This window comes from Diabrotica undecimpunctata, chromosome 1 (genome assembly GCF_040954645.1).
Source record: "Diabrotica undecimpunctata isolate CICGRU chromosome 1, icDiaUnde3, whole genome shotgun sequence".
NCBI classification, from domain to species: Eukaryota; Metazoa; Arthropoda; class Insecta; order Coleoptera; family Chrysomelidae; genus Diabrotica; species Diabrotica undecimpunctata.
Window position 1 is genome coordinate 94,343,005 of NC_092803.1, and position 20,708 is coordinate 94,363,712.

A 20,708-nucleotide genomic window follows, 5' to 3' on the forward strand; every position below is an offset into this window, starting at 1 on the left:
TAGTTCTTAATAACAATAAGTTACAATCGGACGGCGAATTTGTTTTAAATATTCTTAAAAATGCATATGATGAAAAGTATGCATTACTCTATTCTCTGTACCAAACATTGATGTATCAGAAACCCGTTTCGAAAAGCACTCCCGCAGAATTGTGCGAATTTCACATATCTACTCGCAAAACTTTTGATTTGATTAATAATCTAAAGCTAGATCCAACAGTAAATTTTGAGTCTTTAATAATATTTTTAATGGAACAGAAACTTGATTTCAATTCACGACGGGCTTTTGAAAGTGAAAGAAAACCGGAAGTTATTCCTACTGCAGAATATATTTTCAATTTCTTGCAGAAGCATTATTCCATGTTAGAAAATCTAAATCTCTTTGAACCAAATAATAAATTTAAAATAAATCAAAAACAAAATGATTCTAGTAGAAATAGAGTCACACTTGCATCTACTGTACATCCTTCAAATAATTTTAATTCAAATCATTTCAGTCTTGGGGTTAACAAACCGAGCTGTATTCACTGTTCTAATTCTCATTCAATTTATGGTTGTTCCAAATTTCTGTCGCTGTCACCTCAAGATAGGTATCAGTTTGTTAAACACAAGAAACTTTGTGTTAACTGTCTAAACAGTAATCATAATACGGCACATTGCAAATCGCTGCGAAGGTGTGTTACTTATGATAAATCTCATGATAGCTATCTTCATTTTGATTCTTAAGTTCGATTGTCCAGTAGCTCAAGTAATCGAAAAGATCCTAGATCTTCCTCCTTTGTTAGTTCAAATAGGTCCCCGTATAAATAATGGTTCCCAAAATCCATGTAATCAATCTAATTTTGTAAATACTGGTGCTTCTGGAGATGATCAATTACTAGACCCTCCAGAGTCTGTGATGTCACAAACTTCATTAACTGCAATTAGTTGCACTGACAAATTGTGATAATTTGTAAACATTTACACATTATTTTTATTTATATTACAGTGTCTTGAAAAAGGAATAAAACAATTCCCAAAGCTTGACAAAAAGTCAAAAGAATGTTTCTCTAACATCTCGGCCAACCTTCTGACTGCAGCCCTAATAAACTGGTGGTTTTGTGTGTATGTACATATATATATATATATATATATATATATATATATATATATATATATATATATATATATATATATATATTGTTGTACTTTTGAATGTCCATAAGCAATAAAAAACCGATATACAAATTTTATTACTTAAATAAAAATTAAAATTATTGATATTTCATAAAGACACGGGCATATAAATTTTCAAACATCCTGTATAAGACAAAATATGTATTTTAAGTTGTTCGAAGAACAAGAGGCCTCAGAGACAAGACTTTCAAATATTATCGATAAGAAATTTAAATAAGTCGGTTATTGTGGAATGGATTTACCCGGAATAAAAGTGTATATAGAAAGTGTTTAAACAATAGACCGGGATTTGCGGTGGTTTTTCTCCCCGAAAGATTATATCGGTAAAAGTTTATTAACAAAAGACATTGAATTGAGAAACAGGTATCGTTTGTAGCTATTAGTAAGAAATATTTGTAAAGCAGATAGATTTAGTTAGAATAATTAAAGAATGTTGTTTTCTGGAATTACCCGAATGACGTTTTATAGAGAGAGTTGGTTGGTAACGATATACGTCACAGAGGTGGATGATTTTTATTGGTCAATTTTTGAATGCAAGGAGGTGGTGGTTTTGGCTATGATATAGGAGAGAGGAAAAAAGTGAGTTAGTCAGTTTTCGTCGTCCAAGAAGGAAGGAGCTTTGTGATTTGTGTTTGTTTGAAGTCCCGAAGACGTAATTTACCGGGTGTGTTTATTTGCTGTGTAAAAGCTGACCAGTGTGAGGAACGGGGTACAGAGAGATAGAAAAACCAAAGGGTATAAGAATATTAATATCAGACGAAGCCGGAAACATTTGGAGTTATAAACAGGCGCGGAGATTGGCTCAAAAGGAGGCTGCATAGACTAACACGAGTTGTTGGGTTGCAGATACAAGGACAGATAGGAGAAAGGTGTACGTCATCTGGACCACAATAGGAGCAGAAGCAGAGAAAGGATTTTTTTTTGTGGCGTGGCCATAGAATTGCAACGGCAGAGAAAGAAAGGTCAGTCAATTTTCATTAGAGCAGGAGTGTGGTTTTCATTTATTAATTAAATAAATTGAATAAATAATAGAGACAGTTAATTTTGCGATCATTTAAAAAAAAAGAATTATAAAAAGAGCTTAGTTATAACACATATTAAAAATCAATGTAAAATAACATTTGGGTCCATGATAGAAAACAACTTCTCATATATTTAAAGTTAGTATATTGCAAATATTACAGGATTGATTGTTATACAAAATTTCATTAAAATAAAGGACATCTCACATATAGTTCAGTTGAAATTCTATGTATTTTATTCAGGTCATATTACCTATCCCAATTAGGATGCCAATTGGAAAATATTTTTAATCCACGATCAAAGGTAAATAGTACAAGTTAAATAGCCTGAGATTGTAATTAATTAATGCTGATTTATTGTGATTAATTGGAGATTAGATCATTTAATAAATATAGACAGGAATTTTTCTAAATAAGCAATATAATACAATTTAAATAGCATAACAATATATATATATATATATATATATATATATATATATATATATATATATATATATATATATATATACATATATTCTAATAAAAAATTTAATTTCGGATTTAATGAATTAATAATCATTATAAAACTGCTAAAGTAAATTATTTATATGTATATATATATATATATATATATATATATATATATATATATATATATATATATATAATATATATATATAATATATTATAATAATTTATAATAATTATTAATTTATTAAATTTTAAAATAAATTTTTTATTTGAAAATGACGTATAATTTAAAAAACTTTAAAAAAGGGTCAACCTCACCTCAGTTCAGGTCAGGCTCACCTAGTTAACCGATCTTAATTTTTCAAAGTGGGTTTGAAATCATGAGCCTTTCTTTATATGTAAAAAATATTGCGACTATTTAAAGAGCTTATTTTGTGCCCAGCATAATTTTGAAAATTTGACATTTTTTGCAGACCCTGACAGTTTTTTAGGCGAAATATGAAGGCTTTAATGTATATCTAATGGGGTCGAAAAATTTTAAAGAAAAAAATCCAAATATTATGTAAAATTAAAAAATGAAACTTACCTTCTATAAGTTTTTTTGTACCAGCAATAATTCTCGAGTTACAGGCAAAAAGAAAAAATGTTCGCTTTTTTTTTCAGATTTTGTTAAATAAAAAATAAAGCATAAGGTTTGCGACTGGCACATTGATTATTGATACAAGGTACGCACTGAAGTGATTATAGCAAAAAGTCTGGACTAAAAAGAGAGGTGGTAAACCAACAGAGAGATGGTTTCAAAAAGTATAATAGACACTGAACTGGTGATAATCCAGCAGAGAGATAGAAAAAGCAAACAAAGATTGAACCCTAAAAATATTGTAAAAAAAAGTTTTTAACTGTTTTCGTCGTATTTTCTCTACAGTAGGCTTGTTTTTCGCAGTTTTCTGATATTTTCATTAACTTAGTTTTACATGTCATAACTTGTAGTTCTGATATTTCAGATATAACTTACCTTTTCCAAAAGTGATTTAACTTCGGCCTCCCGCCTTTGCGTTTTAGATTGGAATGGATTAGCTTCCAAAGTATCGAAGTTAGCTTCCCCTGCTCCTGGTACCAAAATACTAGTAAATCCACGAGATGTTCCAACACCCAATACATCTTCATATGGGCAAAAATTAAAGTTACTTATACTATTAACAAATCGATGCCTTAAATAAGCCCTTTTTGCAGGTGTTACACAGCAACCTCTAAAATGTTATAATCACTTTTAAATAACTATTAATAAATACTTAGCTACAAAAAGTACTTCAATGTTAAATATATACTGCTGAACAAGAAGCAGGGACATCTTTATTTCTGTAGCTTTAACTTCATTTTAACGAATTTTGAGATATGGATTTCGTTTGAGGGAAATTCGTACCTTTTATAATAATTATTCTTCGCAGAATTCGGCGTTTTTATTCCATTGCTTATCGACTGTATTTTTAATAAGTGTGGATGAGAGATTTGGAGTGTGTCCTGTGTAAAGTTATTTTATTTTGAAATTTTTATAATGGAACGTGTAACTCTATCGCTAAGGTAAAATTTTACAACTTTTATGAATTTTAAAAGAATCCCGATGTCAATATGCTTTCTGATTACTCCGTTATGACATACGTGGTGAAATCCCTTTAGTACATTGAAGAATGGGGCTACGGCTTTATGTGATTATTGTCGTTAACAGATTGATTGACATATTTGGTGAAGCGGATCTACCAGAATGGAATCCATATCGATAATCCGGAATGAAGTTGTGAAGTCGAGAAAATATCTCTCAAATATGTCTCAGAATATCTTCCCCAATTTCTCAGGTTAGATTTTCCCTAGAGTTGTTAGTATTAATGTAACATGCTTTATTTGTCGTCAAATTTTTTTTTTTTTTATTTTTATTGGCATAGACTAAGTGTCAATCAGCTAGTTACAACATGACTAATACCTCAAACATAAAAATTTAAAGACCGTAAAGTCCATAAAATATCAATAACGAAGGGCTAAATAATATGGTTTAAGTACTAAAATTAAAATAAGATACAAGTTGAATATAGCTTCTTTTCAACATCATCAGTGTGTTCAAAAAACGGTACAGTATAATTCAAAATACTTTTTTTTGTATTATCTCCTTTTTATCTATATTTACATACAAACAAGATAATAAGGTTCTCAGAGTTCCACAACAAACTCTTGAGCAGCTATCTACTCAATTTCACAGCTGCTTTGCTATGTACTGTCCAAGTTGCTCACCACAATTTTGTACATACATATACTTCTTTTGATGGTTCACACTACAAGACTATTTTGGTACTTGACAGAAACTTTACTAATGCATTATAAATTCTCTCGTTTCCATTAGCTAAGAGACTAAGAATGTTAAACGAGGCCTGTATATTAAGATCATGTAATTGTTGAATAAAGTGATCTGTTTCATCCTTATATTTTTGGCATTTGAAAAAAATATGATCTAAATCACCTTTTTTGCCACAATTTTGACAATGATCATTTTCGAGAACGTGAATTTTATATGGATGTGTGGGATAACAGGCGTGGCTGAATCTAAGACGTGTTACAATTGTGATATATTTTCTTGAATAATTATATGGCTGCACGTTCTATTCGGTATTTGATTTTGTATACTGCAGTATCTAGAAAGGCTGGTATAAGTATGGTGTGATCAACATTCGTTCCAAATATTGAGATATTTCATTTTATTATAAACGACTGCACCACAAAAACTAACAGGTAGTTTATTGGTCAAACCATTTTTTTATACTTTTCTTGCCAGCATATCCACACACTTGTTATGTTCAAGACCGATATGTGCTTTAACCCATACTAAATTAATGTTTTTGTTAACGTTTTGCAGTTCTAAAATCCGTTTTTTAATTGCAAATATGATATAATTGGAGAAGTAGCTTGGGTACTTAGCCAAAACCAAGGAATTTAAAATAGACGATATCGGGAGTCCGATATAATTATTACAGGATCAAATTGTAGACTGTGTCAAAGCTTCGTAGATTGCAATAGCTTCGGCACTAAATATAGAAAATATGTTATTAAGTATGTAGGAATAATTAATATTTTTGGAAGGAATATAAAAAGCACATCCCACACCATCCTTGGACTTGGAAGCATCGGTATATATTGTCACACTTCCTCGAAGCTTGCAAGTATTGAGTATAATAAGTTAATGTTAATGTGAAAATGATCGCTATATGAAGTTTTACAATCTCTATATTTAGAAACAATGAATTGTAATCATAAAGATCTGACAAAGTTGAGCTGGCATAATATAAATCACTGAGGATATCTGATTAGATTGAAGTGCGATACACAGTAGTGGAGAATTTTTCTTCGACCAATATTTATTTGTAAGATCTTGTTCATTTAATACTTCATCATCATCATCTTGGTGCTACAGCCCTTAGAGGGCCTCGACCTTCTCAAGCTTTCTACGCCATTCTATTCTGTCCCTCGCTTGCATTTTCCAGTTGCCGACTCCGATCTTCTCGGCATCTTGTGTTACCCCGTCCATCCACCTCAGCTTTGGTCTACCCCGTCTTCTCATTCCCACGGGTTGCGCAGTTAGAATCTTTTTTACTATGTTTGACTCAGGGGCCCGGGCTACATGTCCTGCCCACTGCAGGCGGTTTCGCTTAATTATAGTGTTAATATCTTTACCACCAAACGTATGCTTGTAGATATTCTGCAGTTCAAAGTCATATCTACGCCTCCATACTCCGTTCTCACAGACCGCTCCGAATATCTTGCGTAGCACCTTTCTTTCAAAAATGGATTCATCTGTTTTCGTTAGCGTCCATGCCTCTGATCCATATGTGAGAACGGGGACTATCAGTGTTCTATACAGCCTTATACGAGTTTTTTGAGACAGACGTTTGTTAGCTAAGTACTTTAATAGACCATGATAACACCTGTTTACAATTATAATTCGCCTTTTTATTTCCTCAGATGTGTTATTATTGGGGTTAACCGATGTCCCTAGATATATGAACTCTTTGACTGCTTCGAAGTTTTGGTCCTTGATGATTAAATTTGTGTCAACATTTCCAGCTCTTGTGTTTGTGTTAGTCGCCATGAATTTGGTTTTATTTTGATTTATCTGTAACCCCATTCGTTCTGCTGCTGCTACTAGCTCGGTTAGGATTTCCGCAGTTCTCGCCCTAGTTCTTGTTATAATGTCCACGTCGTCTGCATATGCTAGAATTTGGACTGATCTATTAAATATTGTTCCCCTGCTATCTAAATTAGCGTCTCGTACGAATTTTTTTGGGGTGACATTAAAAAGCTGACACGCCAGCGCATCTCCCTGCCTTAACCCCCTATGTAATGGAAATGGGGTTGATGAGTCGTTTTGAATTTTTACTGCTGATAGCATCTTCGACATTGTAACTTTTATCAAACATATGAGTTTTTTTTGGAATTCCTAACTCATTCATAGCGTGTCTTAAGACACTGTTATATGCCACTTTAAAATCGACAAAAATATGATACATATCTATGTTAAACTCTTGCGCTTTTTCGAGGATATGTCGTAGTGTAAAGCATTTAATACTACTATACTTGAATATAGATTATTGTTGGTTTTGAATATTTTAAGAAGAAATTTGTCTGCAAGGAACTGTCTTCTGTGATTTAACTGAGGCTCACTAGCTTCTACATGAAGAGGTTCGACTGGAGTTGTTTTCATAGCACCAAAACATACACGTAGTACTGAATTCTGCAAGATATCTATTTTGTTTAAAATGTGTGAACTAGCAGAGCCGTACAAGATACATCCATAATCAAATATGGACCTGATAGAATAGTAAGGCAGTTTCAACGCCAGCCCCCTACCAACTCTTAGTAACCATTTTTTTTTAAATTTAACCCTTTTATACATCGGTCTCACACGTAATTAATATGCATTAAGGGCAAAAATTATAAGAACCTAGAACAATGTGACTTAATTTAGGTACTGTTACGAACATGCATTCGGCGTGGCCCGTGTAACGGTTGCATCTCGAAAGCGACTAGAAGTTTCCGGCGATGAATCGAGCACGAGAGAGATCAACCCGTCAAATAGGGAATTAGAGGTGGGCTACTCCAGAATATTCTAGTACATATGACTTTTGTATATAAGCATACCTTCTTTGAGTTAGAGTTTAGTTGTTAAGATACTATCGAACTGTAAACTTATAAATAAATATATTTATATAAATTCGAACAGCTCGTTTTATTTAATCTCGCTACAGTTGGTGTTACGGTGTGAGATTTAGAAATAAATTCAGCAGTGATTGCTAAATAAAAAAAAGACTTTTGAACTTTTAAAAAGTATTGTTCGTCAGGAACAGCCGCGTAGTTCGGTAGTGATCTTTATAAAAAAAAGAACATTTAAAAAATACGTGTGTGCCTGACCAAAGGTGCTGCTAGTACAACTTTCAGTAAAACAGTTGCGTGAGCAACTAGAAGAACGCGATAAGGACTGCAGCGGGTCCAAGAAGATCCTCGAAGAACGACTGAAAAATGTTCTTAACAAGAATGGAGATGACCCAGAGACATTCCATTTTCAATCAGCAGAAGAAGCAGTTTTAATTAAGATCGAAGAGGGTTCTAGAAAAAATGATAAGAAATTTGAAAATGTCTGGCAAACGATTGAAGAAACTTCTAGAAAAAATGATGATAAATTAGAGAAACTTCACAAATTATTAAAGAAGTAGCTAGACAAAATGACGAGAAACTTGAAAAGGTTTCTAAAAGATTCGACGAAGTATGTACTCAGAAAAATGAGAAATTTGAAGAAGTCTCTAAAACATTCGATCAGATACAGCAAAATGTAAACAACTTGGAAGAGAAGATCAAACAATTAGAGACCATGATAACTAATACGAAAGTGCTAGAACCAGTTGATGCAGTAGTTCTAGATCCGGTAGTGAAAGAAGAATCACCTAAAGACGAAACGACAAATCATATGCGATTCCAATTTCCACCATTTGATGGAAAGTCTTCTTGGTCCATATACCTTAGACAATTTGAAGCTATTGCGACAGCCAATCATTGGACAGAACAAGAAAAAGCTGTTTCCTTGACTTCTGCTTTACGAGGTGATGCTGCGGATATCCTAAGATCGATTCCTAAGGGCCAAAAAAAATGTTACTAGACCTTGTTCACTCGACTAGGCAGTCGTTACGGAGATGCCCATCTACAACAAGTCTACAAGGCGCAACTAAGAAGTAGAATTCAACGAGCAAGTGAAAATTTGCAAGAGTTTGAAGCAGATGTTGCTCGTATAGTGCGGTTAGCTTATCCAGAGGCACCAGACAACATTTTGGAAGAAATTGTTGTAGATATCTTCGTCGACGGGTTAAAAGACAATGAATTACAGAAAGCTTTACGACTAGCAAGACCGAAAGTTCTAGATGAAGCGCTCGCTATTGCCTTGGAACATGAAACAGCTAGTCAAACTTCACGGACCCATCGAGTAAGAACCATTGAAGAAGGCGACGAACCAAACGATGAACGTCTGGAAGAAATGGTACGAAAAGTCGTTCGTAACACGATGCCGAAGAGACGCGAGCCCAGATGTTGGAATTGTGGCGACGTATGTCACATTCGCCGTAATTGCAAGAAAATGATACAACAGTCGGAAAACTAGAACGGGTCGACACCAAGGGGCAACTGCCGACCTCGAGAAACACAGCCCACATAGTAACTGTGAACATTACGTCCTCCGGTGGAATTCATAGCTTGTACATCGAGGGCCGTATCAATAATATACGTAGATCGTTTTTGGTAGATACAGGTGCAACAAGAACTATTGCACGTCCAGAAGTTGTACGAGGCCATCTTAAACTATCGCCTGCAACAGTAAAGCTTAGAACAGCAACTGGTGAGATAATTAATACATATGGCGAGGCTAATATGTCAGTATCCATTGGCCGAGTTCCTAACGGCAAAATCTTTGGTGAGAATTCGAGATGTCGTTCCTGTAAGGTGAGTTCCGATGAATTTAAAGGGAACTGCTATTAAGTTAAGTAAAAGAACTTGGATTGGACAGTTTGTTCCCGTGGCTTCGATTTGTTCCATGAATACTAATGAGAAACCGTCGAAATCTAAGTATCCAAAGGAGCTTGTTGAGACGATGATTAAAACGTGCCAAGATCTTGATGATGAACGAACTAACAGCCTAGACGAATTCCATTTACGAAAAGAGATGAAGCCGAAGACATCATCAAAGAAATGAACAAACAAGGTGTAACTGAACCATCAAACAGTCCATGGACATCACCAGTAGTGCTAGTAAAGAAGAAAGATGGTTCAACGCGTTTTTGTATTGACTACCGACAGCTCAATGCGGTAACTAAAAAAGATAGTTATCCTTTGCCCAGAATAGACGATACTTTGGATACTCTTTCTGGTTCTCTAAACTTGATTTAAAAAGTGGATATTGGCAAGTAGACATGGAGCCAGCTTATAGGGAAAAAAAAAATAGGGATTCTCGATAGGATCAGGGCTTTGACAGTTCACGGTTATGCCCTTTGGTTTATGTAATGCCCCTATCACATTTGAAAGATTAATGGAGGCAGTTTTAAGAGGTCTAACATGGAAAACATGCCTGGTTTATTTGGATGATGTAATTGTGGTTGGAAGATCCTTCGATGAACATGCCAACAATCTGAAAGAAGTCTTTCAACGATTGCGGACAGCAAATTTGAAGTTAAGTCCGAAGAAATGTTACATGTTTCGATCAGCGCACCGATTTTAAGCTACCCTAGACAGGCAGAAAAATTTGTGTTGGACACTGATGCAAGCAACAGTGCAATAGGAGCTGTTCTCTCCCAAATCCAAGATGGGCAGCAGAAAGTCATCGCTTACTTTAGCAAAGTCTTGTCGAAACCAGAAAGAAACTATTGCTTTACCAGGAGAGAATTGCTAGACGTAGTGAAGGCTTGCTAGCATTTCCATAAATACTTGTATGGCAGAAAGTTTCTTCTTCGCACGGATGACGCTGTTCTAAAATGGCTCCTACAATTCCGTAATCCAGAGGACCAGATGGCAAGATGGTTAGAACGATTACAAGAATATGATTACGAGATCGAACACAGGGCTGGAAGAGTTCATTTAAATGCTGATGCCCTTTCGAGACGGCCGTGCAGTGCAAATTGTAATCACTGTCTTAAATTAGAAGAACGACTCTGCCCCGTGAGACGAACCACCGTCATTAATGATCAATGACAGCCTCTACAGCTACAAGACGCTCAAGCAGATGATCCATGTATAAAAAGAGTATTGGATTGGATGCGTCGCAGTGAAAGACCTTCTTGGCAAGACATTAGTGCATGTAGTCCCGAAGTCAAGTGTTACTGGAGCCAATGGAATTGCCTAATGCTAAAAGATGATCTTCTGTATAGAACCTTTGAGAACGATGATGGTACAGAAACTAAGCTTCAGTTGATTGTACCTAAAAGTAAAGTATCAGAAGTATTGCGTCAGTTGCATGACTGTGCATCAGGTGTACACTTTGGTATTACTAAGACTTTGCAAAAGGTTCAAGAACGGTTCTATTGGGTGAACTGTAAAGATGATGTAAGAAGATGGTGCCGGAAATGTGAACCGTGTGCAACCAGTAATGATCCAGTTGGTAAAAAGAGGGCACCCATGAAACAGTACAATGTTGGTAGTCCTATGGAAAGAGTAGCAATCGAAATTGCAGGCCAACTTCCAGAGACGAATGATGGAAATAAATACATCCTGGTATTATTTGTAGCCATGGATTTTACGAAATGGACTGAGGCGTATGCGATACCAAATCAAGAAGCTGCTTCCGTTGCAGAGGTACTTGTTAAAGAATTCTTTAGCCGATTTGGTGTTTCCTTGGAGATCCACTTCGACCAAGGGCGAAACTTCGAGCCAACCCTTTTCCAAAACGTTTGTAAATTGATTGGTGTCAATAAGACCAGAACGTCATCCCTGCATCCTCAATCAGATGGAATTGTCGAGAGGATGAACCGAACGATGGGTAAACACCTGTCCAAAGTTGTATCAGAACATCAAAGAGATTGGGACCAGCACATTCATTTATTCCTAATGGCCTACCGCTCGGCCGTGAATGAAACTGCAGGCCAGACGTTAGGTCTGGCCTGTCCTGATGTTAGGTCGTGAAGTTCGTTTGCCCTGCGATCTAGAGTTTGGCTGCAGACCTTCCGAAGAACATGTTGCAAGCGAAGATTATGTCGACAGCCTGAAGTTAAAATGAACAACATTCATGAACTTGCCCGACAACACATCCAGTTAGCCAGTGATAGAATGAAAGATCAATATGATTCTCGATGCAAGAATGAAAGCTATGAAGTAGGTGATCTTGTTTGGCTTTATTATCCACAACGTCGTCGAGGCTTGTCTCCTAAATTGCAAAGACAATAGGAAGTCCGTATGAAATTAAAAAGAGAATAAATGACGTAATATATCGAATTAAGAAGTTGCCGAAAGGTAAACCAAAAGTAGTTCACATAAATCGTCTTGCACCTTATGCTGGCTCAAATAAAACAGAAAAAGTCAGAACATGAAGTTCAACATGAGATCAAAGATGACCGGCGACCAAGCTTTAATGAATTTATGTCAAATTACGCAGAGAGAAAGAGTGCTAGGTTCGGCGTGACCACAGAAGTTGAACAGGATCTTTTTAGTGTTCCGCATAACGTCTCTCTGGTCCACTGTGTTGCCCAAGATCTTGAGATGACTAAAGGAATCTCATCCGTATTTTATAAGAAGTTCGGTCGTTTGGACGAGTTAAAAAATCAGCAGCCTAAAGTTGGGAAAGTACTGAGATTAGAAGATGGTCCTCGATCTTTGCTGTATATGGTGGCCAGGAAGTCGTATACAGACAGGGCAACCTACGAGGATATATGGCGTGCTCTAACTAATTTGAAGAAAATCATCTGCAATTACGAAATCAATAATTTGGCCTTACCCAAGATAGGCCACCTGTATCTGTAGAGTACGGAGGGCGAGTTAAGTTTCACGGCACTTCGGCCACAATTGACCCATTGTGCATCCTCCCAGGAGCTGTCACCTTTAGCCATCCTGCCATTTCTAGGAAGGTGGACAAGTCACCAGGAGACATCTCTCTTATGTGGGCAGGTGTGGACCAGGACTCACCGAACGCGTACTCTCCTATTAACGATAACTCCGGGCATTCACATAGGACATGCTCTACAGTTTCGTCTTCTCGTTCACACTTCCTACATAGAGGTGTGTCTGCTAGCCCCAGTGTGTTGAGGTGTTTGCTTAGTTGACAATGACCAGTTAAAAAACCCACTGCCAAACGTAGGTTTTTCCTGGTCATTCCGAAGTACTTCTTTGATGTTGACTCTTCAAGATTACTTAGTGTTACCCTGGCAAGTTTACATTCTTGCCCTTCTTCCCATCTTTTTACGATTTGCGTATGGGAGTGACATTTGACAATTTCCGCGATTGTTGTAGTTGACCAACCAAAAAGATCCCCAGGTCCTAAGAGTCTTAGGACTGCCGCCTACCGAATTGGTCAGCAATGCGCTTGCCTTTATTCCGATTGTGTCCTTTAACCCACCTCAGGATGATGGTATTACCATCCGAAGCTTGAGTCACTGACTCGTGACACTCCATTACTAAACTTGATGTGACACGTGGTCTATTTAAGGTTAGTAGCGCTTGTCTGCTATCTGTGCAGCTCATTATAGTTTTCCCTGCTATACCTTTTTGGGTTATCTCTTTTACGGCTATGGAGATACCAGTCAGTTCTGTCTGAACTACGCTGGCATTTTTGCCCATACCTCACTTTATTCTTAGGTTCAGTGATCTGGAGTATATCCCGCATCCTGAGCCTTCTTTCATTTTGGAGCCATCGGTGTATATGCAATAGGCCTGTGCCACGTTTGTCTCCATATACTGTCTTGTTTCAATTTTGTAGGGTTTGTTAAAGACAAACTTTGGTTTAATTGAGTCGCAGCCTGCCTGTAGCAGTGGTAGCGCATCCAGCTCTCCCCGCCAGTAATGAGTTCTCAATTGTCCCATTCCTACATCAAGGTTTGCCCCAGCTGAGCGCAGTCGCATCATTGTCACTAGCGCCACCTCTTTGACATATATATCTAGAGGCGTGACGCCAATGATCAACTCCATTGCAGCAGTTGGTGTTGTTTTCATGGCACCTGTTATATTTATGCAAGCCATCCGCTGAATATGGTTTAGTTTGTTAATCGCTGTTGTCTGTAGCACTTTTATTATCCAAGCAATAGCTCCGTAAGTTAGCATTGGCCTAATGACAGCGGTGTGGAGCTCTACCATCTAAGTGTGAGTTCCATGTTCCATGACTTCCTGTCAAGGGTAATACCAAGATACTTCACCTCGTCAGAAAAATTTAGACTGTAGTTTATAATCCTTGGGGGTATTAAGCCCGTTATTTTTCGATTCCTGGTAAAGATAGGCCATGCACTAGATAATCTGGATTGGAAGAATGTCAGAAACATGCTTGAAGTGATCTTCCGAGAAACCGGCGTAAGAATTACTATGTGTTGCGTTAATCCGAAGAGATCGTGTCCTTCAAAGACAGTAGACTGTTATTTCATTCTGAGTGGTTCATGCAGAGCTGGAGAGTCCTATAGATTCCGCCATCCTGGGCCTACATATAGAGTTGCTGATCGGGACGCTCAGATCTAAGAGGGCAGCAGTGTTACGAACATGCATGCGGCGTGGCCCGTGTAACGGTTGCATCTCGAAAGCGACTAGAAGTTTCCGGCGATGAATTGAGCGCGAGAGAGATCAACCCGTCAAATAGGCGAATTAGAGATGGGCTACTCCAGAATGTTCTAGTACATAGTGACTTTTGTATATAAGCATACCTTCTTTGAGTTAGAGTTTAGTTGTTAGGATACTATCGAACTGTAAACTTATAAATAAATATATTTATATAAATTCGAACCGCTCGTTTTATTTAATCTCGCTACAGTATGTGGTGTCTACTGAAAACACAAACTTCAGACTTTTAACAGAAAATCTACAAACCATTTAATATTAACCATTCATGAACAACACCAAAGATGTCTTTGAGAGAAGCCATAGTGGTATTAAATTTCTTATTTTCAGTATATATACAGAGTTCATCTGCATACCGTACTATTTTAAACGGAATATGATTAAAATTTAATTGATGTAAATCAGCAGTATACAAATTAAATAGAACAGATCTTAAGAGCCTTGTGGAAGTCCGTTGTTGTTATTTCTTGGACCTACAATTGTGTTATCAAAATTTCTTAAAAATATGTTTCTATTAGTATAGAATTTAATAATCATGTTGACTACCTGATTTGGAATTTGAAATAATTTCAACATCTTATCTCTTAAAATGGGGAGGTATATATTATCATACACACTTTCTGTGTCTATAAAAAGCGCAGAAAGGTAATTGTTTCCGTCAAAATTATTATTTATGTGTACCACAAGAGTACTGAGAGCATCTAGAGAACCAGCCCTTTTTAAAAGAGAATTGATTTTAACAAGCTAATTTATTATAAGTTATCCACCATTCTAGTCTAACTTTGATAATTTTTTCCAAAGTCTTCAAAACACACGACATCAAAGAGATTGGCCTATATGATTGTACCAAGTTGGGATCTTTATTTGGTTTAAGGATTGGTATGGCAATAACAGTTCTTAATACATCAATTTCTGCATCTTTAAAAAGAGCATCATTAAAAATAATAAGTAATACGTTTTTCGCTATATTTGGAAGTTTTTTAAGCATAGGATATTTAATATCATCGTAACCCGGTGCTAGCTTAGCGGAGTGGTGTTATATCTATTAGTTAGCGCAAAGTCAAGTTCTTCCCGTGTAAATGGATTTAGAAGAAGGTGACTTGAAGTTATAGGATTATTTTGAATTTCTATAGCAGTATTAACTGATGAAGGTGCTATTTTGTCAAAATTTTTTTCAATCAATTCATCATTAAGATGATTAATACTTGTGAGTATACTTCCTTTGTATTTTCCTTGCTTCATTCCAACATTTTTACTAGGCATATTTTTATTTAAGGATGAACACAAGTTTTTTTTTTAATTTTCTTTGGCTTTTAGTTTTAGAACTTTTTTTGTTTTAGCCATTACTTCCTGACATCTTACATAATTAGCTAAACTAGAGTTAGTTTTATATGTTTTTAAAGCATCTTTCCTGTCAGAAACAACTTGTTCACATTCGAAATTCCACCACTGAAGAGGTGGTCGTTTAATAATTTTAAAAGGTTTATATGTCGGAATTAATTGAAGATGCATTATTAATATTTTCGATTAGGAAGTCATATTTCTCTGAGACAGACAAGCTGTCCGAATAGTTAAGAAAATTTTGTTCAATTATATCAGAATATTGGGTCCTTGCTTTATTAACATTCCATTTGGACTTTGGAAGAATTTATTCATTACCAAAATTAACAGAATAAAGATTCATTTGAACTATATAATGATTCAATCCCAATGTGTCATCTAAGACGTCCAAAGTAATTTCTTTTGCTAAATCAGGAGAGAACAACGTAATATCAACACTAAATTGTGTCACATTCGGCAGGTCAGACAGGTTGGTTTGCCATTATTAAGAACAACTAAATCGAGAGTATCAATGGCATTAATAAGTTGGTGCCCAATGCCATCATTTTTAAGTGAACCCCACAAGCTGTTATGCGCATTCATATCACCACCTATAATGCAAGGAAAATTAGATTGTTCCAATATTTTACACCAATCCGTGAAGTCGATCAAATATATGGAGGTCTATAAATTGAAGCAAAATTAATATCAGAGTTATTCAGAGTTATTATATTTTAAAGTGATTCCACAAACAAGAATATTGTCATTAAAATTTTGTGTAATACAAATTTCTTCAAAACGATGAATAGATTTTATAAGTATAGCCACTCCCGCGTAACCGTCATATCGGTCGCGACGCATAATATTATACCCCTTAAAATTAAATTATTTATCGGGTTTAAACCATGTTTCACTCAACAAGGTAGCATCAATATCATTTTCATTTAAAAAATGTGTTAAACTGTTTTTGTTGGCGACAGCAGATCTAAAATTCCATTGGATGATTTTAAATCTATCTAAGACAGAGAATTATGTAACCTTTTTGTACCCTCCAATACAGAAGTAATTTCATGATTTATTATTTCATTATCTAACGATTTCAAATCGTCCAACGTACGTATATTTTAAAAAAACTAATTACAGAGTTAGTGATAACTCGAGCAATAGCATGAGAAGCCGAACGGGGTTGATTGGTAGGTTTTGGTTGAGATGGTCCAAATCTGAAGTTAAACATGGTAGGTCGCTGAACAGAGTTAGAAGATACAGCAGAAGAATTGGCTTTTCTCTTTTTGTTAGAAACTGAGTAATTGATCGAGTTTTGGCAAAAAGTTTGATTAAAATTAGTACGCGTAGCTGCGTTAGAAGTAGATTGCGCAGATGTTAGGGACATTTTATTTTGTGTAATATTAGGAAAATTTTTATCGTAGTTGGATAAAATTGATAACTTATTTTGGCCTAGAGCCTCTGAGTACGAGTGTTCATTAATTTCCTTGGCCTCTATAAAAGAAATTTTATTTTTGATCATATTTTTAATTTTTTGTTGTTTTTGGTAAGGACAATTTTTTGAAATCGAAACATGTTCAGAACTCTTACAATGAATGCAACTAATCTCTGAATTTTCGCATGATTGCTTTTCATCTTTATTGGCTCCACATCGAATACACAGATTTTGACGAGATTCGATATTTTCCTGTAAATATACAGTATCAAATTGAGTATCATATATATATATATATATATATATATATATATATATATATATATAAATAATAAAAATTACTTAGTTCTCGGGAAGAACCGCGTTGAGAATTTATTACTCGACGTTTCGGCACCCATTTTGGAGCCATTATCAAGAGTGATACGGTTCGGTTCGAGTTCGGGGTCTCAATCTGCCTACTCCCCTCACTCGAGACGTACCAGTATCGTGTTCTATATTGCAAGAACTGTCTCTCGGCACTGAGGTCTCAATCTGCCTACTCCTCAGTGTCGAGTGACAACCGGTCTTATCCTGTGTCGCTGCTTTTATACTCGCTGTATGCGCGGGAACGGTATGGGCTGACGTGGTCTGAACTGACGTGGCCTGGGCGGTGTGGGTGGGAGGTCGCTGAAGCAGGGGTCGCCATGTTGCCGGCAATCGTTTCGCGTCATCGCGCGTGTTCAAGCTGTTAGGCCGTTTTTCGATTTCGATAGCTTCACGAATGATTCTCGATTTTAAGGAGCGGATGGGGGCGATGGTTTTTGCTTTTTCGAAATCTATTTTGTGGCCTGTTTGAATATGATGTTGGGCTAGGGCTGAAGTAGTATCGGAATGTTTGACAGATATAGAATGTTCGTAAATACGGTTATGGATTCGTCGGTTTGTCTGTCCGATGTATGTACGTGGGCAACTGGAACAGGGTATCTCGTAGACACCATGGTCTTCATTAGGGATTTGGTCTTTTACGGATCTGACGAGATTGGATAACTTGGAGTGAGTAGTGAAGATGGTTTTGATATTTAGAGGAAGAAGAGTTCTACTGATTTTATCAGTGACACCTTTAATAAAAGGTAGAAAGATTTTGGGTTGGTCCGGCGGCAAGGTTTCTTTTTTGGATGGAATGGGGTTTAGATGTTTTTGAATTCTCTTATTGATTTGGGTTTTGTGGTAGCCGTTTTGTAAGAGTGTTTGCCTTATTGAATTAATTTCGGATGACCTATGATTGTTGTCGCTAAGTCTTATGGAACGAGAAATGAGAGTGTTGACAACTGAATTGAGTTGGGCGGGGTGATGATGTGACTGGGCATTAAGATATCGGTTTGTATGAGTGGGTTTCCGGTACACGGAATAGGAAAAGCTGTGAGGTAAGTTTTTCTGAATAAAAACATCAAGGAATGGCAAAGACGCTTTAGACTCAACTTCCATCGTGAATTGAATACTAGGATGTATCCCATTCAGGTGGGAGAGGAAGAGATCTAACGTGTCTTTACCATGAGGCCAAATGACAAAAGTGTCATCAACATACCGTAACCAGCAGGTGGGTTTGAGATTTGATGAGGACAGGGCTGCTGTTTCGAAATGTTCCATGAAAATATCAGCTATTACGGGAGAGAGAGGAGATCCCATTGGGGCACCTTTGATTTGACGATAGAAATGATTTTGGAATGAAAAGTATGTATTAGATGTGCAGTGTTTTATAAGAGATAGTGTGTCTTGGGGGATTTGATGTTTAGAGTCCAGGATGGAAATGGTTTCATCGATGGGAATGTTGGTGAATACGGAAACAATGTCAAAACTAACTAGAATATCTGAGGGTGAAATAGAAATATTTTTCAGAAGATCAATAAATTGAAAAGAGTTTTTGACAAAAGACGAGGCTTTTTCGGCTAATGGTTGTAAGGATAAAGCGAGATGTTTTGCCAATTTCTGAGTGGGGCAGTTGTATGCACTGACGATGGGTCTTAGGGGAACATTGGGTTTATGGATTTTTGGAAGGCCGTATATCTTTGGAATTCGGGATGATTTTTCTCTGGGTATAAGAGATTTTTTGATGTCTGAAGGTAGAGTAGACTTATTTATGATGGATTTGGTCGTTTTTTCTAGATAGGTGGTTGGATCGTTTGGGACGCGTTTGTATTCTGTGGAATTGAGAAGTTCGAACATTTTGTCGAAATAATTAGAAGAGTTAAGAATGACGGTGGCATTACCTTTGTCGGCCGGAAGAATGACAATGTCAGGGTTGTTATAAAGTTCTTTGAGGGCGCGTCTTTCTGAAAGACTGATATTTGACGGTGGGGGTTGTGGAAGTACGGAGAATTCTGGCGACATCTTGTCTGGCGACTTCGGCTTGGTCGGAAGGAAGATGAGACATAGCTTCTTCAGTTTGGCAAATGATTTTCTCAGTTGGGATTGAAAGAGGTGTGACAGAAAAATTATATTAAAAATTATATATACAGTATACTCCCTCTATAACGAACACGGTTATTACGAGGTTTCGCTTATAACGAGATACATTAGATGTCCCGTGAAATTTCTATTGAACTATAACCGTCTATAGCGAGGCAAATTTGGTTATAACGAGAGATATATTATAGAGATAAAGTATACTCCCTCTATAACGAACACGGTTATTACGAGGTTTCGCTTATAACGAGATACATTAGATGTCCCGTGAAATTTCTATTGAACTATAACCGTCTATAGCGAGGCAAATTTGGTTATAACGAGAAAAAATAAGATCCAAAAACGTGTTTTTTACGTTTTTGGTCGGGTCGTGGCTATAAATAAATACCTTTTCAAACAGACCCTCAATAAACTTAACTGCAGCCTGCAATAAACTTCTTTACAATGAATAAATACAACTGTTTCACATCTTTAGAAAATATGAGGGAATGATACTGGACCATTTAAAGCAGTTAAAAATGACAGAGTTCTTAAAATTTCAGAAGCAATAGTTTATGATATCCTTGAAAATACGCTTTATACATTATGTAGTTGGAAAAAAATATAAGTACAGATTTTTTATTTTAACGTATATCATTGATAATAAAAGTAAACAACTCTTTTATGTTTTAATATATTTCATTGACAATAAAAGTAAATAACTTTTTTTCAAAAACGTCATTCAAACAATATTTATTAGCATCTTATATTGCTCCGAATGGCTTCACTATAGGAAGTTAATGGTTTAGAAAACTACAGATTCATATGTATGCACAGTATTATTATTGTCTGATATAACGAGATCGGCTTATAACGAGGTAATTAGTCTGTCATTTCACTTCTCGTTATAAAGGGAGTCTACTGTATATATATATATATATATAGGGATTCTACAGTATTCACTGCCTTCCCTCGCTCAACCGTTTCCATCTCTCTCGGTTGTTCCATTCTCCATCGTTTAGGCCTCTCTTACTCATGGCGTCGTCTACTTCGTTC

The 20,708-nt window shown here is 36.2% G+C and overlaps 1 protein-coding gene across 3 annotated transcripts in view; it reads right to left on the reverse strand.

Annotated features, from left to right (window-relative positions):
• The window catches only part of LOC140451567 (WD repeat-containing protein 46), a 341,290-nt gene that overhangs the window by 159,496 nt on the left and 161,086 nt on the right, over positions 1-20,708 (reverse strand). For all 3 annotated transcript variants that reach the window (XR_011952086.1, XM_072545418.1, XM_072545416.1), the window contains exon 6: positions 3,666-3,900. Coding sequence is in view for 2 of the 3 variants with exons in the window: in XM_072545418.1 (XP_072401519.1) it covers positions 3,666-3,900 (235 nt within the window). In the remaining variant the exon portion in view is untranslated. The remainder of the gene's footprint in view (positions 1-3,665; positions 3,901-20,708) is intronic.